The sequence below is a fragment of the Tarenaya hassleriana genome, unplaced genomic scaffold (assembly GCF_000463585.1).
Source record: "Tarenaya hassleriana unplaced genomic scaffold, ASM46358v1 Cleome6, whole genome shotgun sequence".
Classification (NCBI taxonomy): domain Eukaryota; kingdom Viridiplantae; phylum Streptophyta; class Magnoliopsida; order Brassicales; family Cleomaceae; genus Tarenaya; species Tarenaya hassleriana.
In genome coordinates this window covers 5083508-5090003 of record NW_010968505.1, presented here as the reverse complement: position 1 = coordinate 5090003, position 6496 = coordinate 5083508, and the positions used below count along the sequence as shown (strand labels likewise).

Here is a 6496-nt window from a genome sequence, read left to right as displayed (position 1 = left end):
AGGGAAAGAAGACAGATTGTTTTTAACAACAAAAAAAGAAGAAGAGAGTTTGAAAAAATGAGACCATTCAAGCGGTGAAATGTGACCATAGAAATGAATCTCACACTCAACCATTTTTGGCCATCAACCAAATTTATAAAAAAAAAAACCCCATTTTTTCAAAATCGAACCAAATTTTAAACAAAAAACGAAAACCCAAAATTTTTCTTTAAAATTCTATTTTTTTCAATAAAAACTAGAACTAAACTGAACCATAAACGAAGCGAATCGGATATGATATAATAACTGATTGATACATATTTTGTAAAACCGAAAGAATCCAACCCATTCATTCCCAAACCGAATTCGAACCGAATACTGAAACGCTCCTTTCTGCCACTCGCGTACGACTTTCTCTCTATCTCTTCTTTGTTTTTTGCATGTGTTTTTGCTGATATTCTTTTTTGTTTCACCATCATGGCTATCCTTTTCTTCTATTATTTAATACAGAAATATATGTATATAAATTGTATATAAATTGTAATTTTGATGAAGGAGTGGGTACCGTTGTTCTTGTTGGACGAGCGTCAATTACGCTAAAAAAGCAAAGTTTTTGGATAATTGCAACAAGACAAAAAGGGATGGCTGCTCATGCCACGTGAATCCACGTTTAGGTGTTCATACACATATATATTTATATATTTAATATACATGCATTATATATATATATACAATTTATATAAACATGTGTTACTTATGCATACTATATATAATTATATATAAATATACACATCCATATGTACATATACATATATTTATATATGATTGTATAATATAAACATATATTAATATATAAGCATACACGTTCATATATATAAGTTAATACATATGTATATTATAGTTATATTATATATGCACGCATCATGTATGCATACTATATATATAATTATATTATATCTATATATGTATCTTACGTAATATTTATATATATATACATACTTATACTTATGTATATATCATATAGGTACTATATATGCTCTTGTATATATTTATATATACATATATTATATATATATATTTATATACACATACTTTATATAGATACACATATTATATGACATAAATATATTTATACACACACAATATATATATATATATATATATCTTATATACGTAATATGCATATCTATAATATACATATACACACATACTTATTTATATGTTTCTATTATATATTTTATATAGGTAATATATGCTTATATATACTGGTATATACACACGACATATATAATTACACATATGATATATATATATATATATAGCACGATTTCAACATAATTTTTCAGTTAGCTTCCACACGCGTTCTATTTTTCCTGCAAAACATGAAAAACAACGAATTCGGTATAAAATTATACAAAAAAATTATATATGAATATATAAATCTTACAAAATATGATATATATCTATACAAAAATATATGAATATGTGTTATCACATGAGAATTCGTGGATACCCAATATCGTGGATATTCGAAAATGGATACTCAATTCTCAATAAAAACGAAAACGAGTATTAAAAAAATAAAAAACTTGTATGTCAAGTTCGGGTTTGGATTTCAAAGATTTAGAGAATGAATACGCGTATATATGTAATCCTTTCAACTTGAAAACCATTTTGTATTTTTGAAAAACTTTCTAAAAATCTATGCATATTCTAATATTTTAAGAATTTTCAAATGTTAAATGTATTTTTTAAATCAAAATATATACGATTTTATTTGATATTTATTTAATTTTTTAGATTGGTGAATTTTATACATATAGATACATGTATTTACGAATAATCTATTTTTTAATCATGGATAATCGGGTATCCGGATATTGTGAGATAAAGTTAAAAATAATAATTCTATCAAATCCGTGAAGACAAAAAGAAGACGAGTATATTAAAAAACGTGAGTATCCAACCCATACTCTTCTCTACCTGTAATACTTGTACTAATCAATCAATTAAAATTTGAAATAACTCAGGTTTAAATTACTCCCTCCGTTTATGATTAGTTGTCATTTAAGAGAATACTTTGTGTATTAGATTTAGGTGATTTTTTAAGAATATTTTTAACTTTATTTTAATTAAAAATATTTAAATTCATAGTTATTAATGAAAACATGGTTTAATAAGGTTATATGTAGGGGTGACCATTTCAGTTATTAACCGAATAACCGAACCGAACGGAATAAAATATAATCATAACCGAACTGAACCGTGACATAAAAACCGATCGGTTATGATGTTATGAAGTGTCTCTCGGTGTATAAAACCCCGTTTCAATATTTAAATAAAAAATCAATTTTTATGGTAGAGTTAGGATACATACATCTGTGGATATACCTTTCTTTATTTTGTGTGGACATGTGTTAATGAGTTGGTATAAATGACAAACTGGGCAAAACGATTGAATTGGCAAAAAAACGAAACCGCCTATGATATAATAACCAATATATATATTGTAAAATCGAATGAATCAAACCCAATCATTCCCGAACCGAAATGCGTACGATTTTCTCTCTACCTCTTGTTTTTTTTTTTGCACGTGTTTTTGCTGATATTGTTTTTTTTTTGTTTCACCATCATCGCTATCCTTTTCTCGTATTTATTTAAGATGGAAACATATATGTATCTACCCCGCAAGATTTGCACTAATCAATCAATTAAATTTAAAATAACTCAGAGATTAAACTCTTGATCTTCCTTGGGTCCAATTATAAATACGCGCACATTTTGCTCGACAGCCCGACAAGCCCGCCAACAGTCATTCCCTCTCCCTCGGACGAAAATGCATCCTCTCCTGCCCTTCGTTCTGGGTTGTCTGGGTCTCCTCAACGTAAGCGAAACGACAAAAGGTTTGATTCACTTTAGAGTAAATTGGGTCTATTTTACCTGAACATTGTTTGTGTGCGACTGCAGGTGAATGTCGCCGTCGGACGATTGATCGGCGGCGAATTCTCGGCGGAGGCATCTCTGGTCCGCTACTGGATCAAAGAGATCCGAGGCGAATCTCCCAGATCAGAGTTTCTCCTCTCCAAGGCGTCGCCTCTCAACGCCGTCGACTCCGCCACTTTCGCCAAACTCGCCGCCCGGAACTCTCTCTCGACCCGCCTGCCTGAGTTCTGCTCTGCCGCCAAGCTCTTCTGCTTCCCGGATTTGGATCCGAGCCTCGAGCAGCACGCCGAGGACGTCAGTTTCTCCGTCTACGACCAGAAGAACTTTACCAACTACGGCACAAGCAGTGTCGGAGGCGTCGACTCGTTCAAAAACTACTCGCAGGACGGGAACGTCGTCACCGACTCGTTCCGGCGTTACAGCCGTGACTCGGCCGATCACGACGACGAGTTCTCCAACTACGCGACCTCAAGCAACGTCGCGGAGGAGAACTTCAACTCATACGGACACTCTACAGCCGGAGGCAGCGGCACATTCAGCAACTACCAGTTTGACGTCAACGACCCGACAAGCAGATTCACCTCATACTCCGACAGCTCCTCCCGGTCCCAGACCTTCAAGACCTACTCCCACGACGCCAATGCAGGGCTCGGCCAATCCTTCACCAGCTACGGCAAGCACGCTGATGGAGCCGCGGACGAGTTCTCCTCCTATTCCGTGTCCTCCAACGTGGTCGGGTCGGATTTCTCAAACTATGGCGCCGACGGACACGCAGCCAACGAGTCCTTCACCAGCTACGGAACCGACAGCAATGAGCCGCAAAACAACTTCAGGAACTACGGCACCGACGGGAACGCGTCCACCCTGACCTTCTCCAACTACAGAGACAGCACGACCATCGGCGACGACACGTTCACTTCGTACGCGAAAGACTCCGAAGATGAGAAGGTCAATTTCGTAAATTACGGACAAAGCGTCACTCTAGGGTCTGATACATTCACCGGCTACGGCGAAGACGCTGAGGGGCAAAAGATCGGTTTCAAAACCTACGATGGCAACACCAGTTTCAAGCATTACGCCAAAGATGGCGTCGAGTTCGCCGAATATAACCAGACGACCATGCCCCTCTCCGATGGCAAATCCGTGAATAGGTGGATCGAGCCGGGTAAGTTTTTCCGGGAGGCGATGCTCAAGGAAGGGAATATGATTCCGATGCCTGACATCAGAGATAAGATGCCCAAGAGGTCGTTTTTGCCCCGGAATATATTATTGAAACTACCCTTCTCGACTTCGAAGATCGCCGACATCAAACGGAACTTCCGAGCAAATGACAACTCAACGATGGAGAAGATAATATCGGATGCGCTCAGCGAGTGCGAGAGGCCCCCGAGCGCCGGCGAGACAAAGCGGTGCGTGGGATCGGCGGAAGACATGATCGACTTCGCGACGTCGGTGCTCGGCCGCAACATCATACTCCGCAATACAGAGAGCACCGCCGGATCAAAGCAGGAGGTGATGATCGGGAAGGTAAAAGGAATCAACGGCGGAGAAGTGACGAAGTCAGTGTCGTGCCACCAGAGTCTGTATCCATACCTGCTCTACTACTGCCACTCGGTGCCCAAAGTCCGGGTGTACGAATCGGATCTTCTTGATCCGAAAACCAAATCCAAGATTAACCACGGTGTTGCCATCTGTCACATTGATACGTCAGCTTGGGGTCCGAGGCACGGAGCGTTCATGGCGTTAGGGTCACGTCCCGGTGAGATCGAAGTGTGCCACTGGATATTCGAGAATGACTTGACTTGGACCATCGCCGATTAGGATCCGACCCGGCGGCTAAAAAAAAAAGCTTAAACCACGTGGATGGGGGGTTCTTGTTTATCTATTATTCTACTCTAATCGTAGTGTGATTGTATATCTATATTTCTAATTTCTGTAACAATAAACTCCCGTCACTGGTGATGTTATGTATTATTATTATTATTATATCACAACTTGTCTATCGCGCAAGTTAATTATATATATGCGGACTTTAAACAATGTTATTATTAGTTTTAAAGTTAAATATAATATATTTTGTTTTAAATTTTATAATTTATATTATTAAATTAAAATAAATTTTTTTAGTGTACAGATAACATTATGTAAGTTATCTTATTCTTCTATTAAAGACAACTCTTTCATTTCAAGTTTATATATAGTCTTTTGGACCGTAAGATAGATAGTGGATGTTCTGTCGGTCCACATGTATTCAAAATGAAGAGTTATTTTGATGATTTGAAATAATTTGACATTATGATGATTTTTTTTTTTTGGATAACCAGGAGGTGTGTTGGGCCTTCGACCCATATAATCACCTGGGCCCGGAATCAGCCTTTAGACACGTAATTAATTGCACCCCTCCTTCCCACGAGTGGTTATGATGAATTTGACACTAGTTTATAGTAAATATGACTGTATTTTCTTTCTAATAGTTTTCGACACTTATAAAGTTGAACAATGATATAAATGGAATAGATAAAAATTTAAGTGAGGTATATGAGATGCTAGTATTGGTTTGAGTAAAAGATTAAGACTAATAAGAGTTTTTTCGTCGTATAGTTTGAAAAGGGATCTAGAAAATTAGCAATGTTTATTTGTCGCTTATTAAAAATTATTAAAAATTATATAAAAAAATCTAAAAAACGTCACTTATTTTAAAATGCAAATATTATCCTAAAAGGAAAATGACATTTTCTTACACAAACTTTGCAAAATGTGACATTTTCCTACACGAATTTTTAATTTGAAAAAAAAACTACATCAAATTATCAAATGTGCCAAATTGATACATGAACTACCCAATTTAACTGCAATTTCCTACACAATCCGAAAACGGTGTTAAGTGGCTGCTAACCACTGACATGGCACGCCACGTGGCGGCTGACATGGCACACCACATAGATTTTTTGCCACATCAGCATGCCACGTCAGATTTTTAAAAAAAATTCCGAAAAAATATAAAAAATTGAATTTTTTTAAAAATTAAAACAAAATAAATAAACAATATATATATATATATATATATTCATATATATTCATATCTATATACAAATAAAAATATAAATATATATACTCCTATATAAAAATATATAACTATATATATACAAAATAAAAAACATACATATATATATACAAACATCTATACAAATATATATACATATACATACAAACAAATATAAACATAAATACTTCTATGTATATATATATCTATATATATCAAATAAAAATATACACATATATATATATGCATTTATATAAATATATATGCATATACATACATACAAGTATATTTATATATATACACATACATATATATATATAAATACATATACATGTATATGAATACATATTTATTATATATACACATATACACATACATAAATATAAATATATACATACATACAAAATAAAAAAAATATACAAGTATATATATATATATAGGAGTATATATGTTTATATTTGTATTTGTACATAGATATGAATACATATATATACATGTATATGTATTTATATATGTATGTGTATATATATA

At 34.4% G+C, this 6496-nt stretch overlaps 1 protein-coding gene across 1 annotated transcript; it reads left to right on the top strand.

The window, feature by feature from the left end:
• The first annotated feature begins 2761 nt into the window (after positions 1-2761).
• On the top strand, positions 2762-4944 carry LOC104799644 (polygalacturonase 1 beta-like protein 3). Its single transcript, XM_010522278.1, has 2 exons — positions 2762-2863; positions 2947-4944. Exons 1-2 carry the CDS (start codon positions 2816-2818, stop codon positions 4741-4743), a joined length of 1845 nt encoding a protein of 614 aa, XP_010520580.1. The 5' UTR covers positions 2762-2815; the 3' UTR covers positions 4744-4944.
• Positions 4945-6496: the final 1552 nt, after the last annotated feature.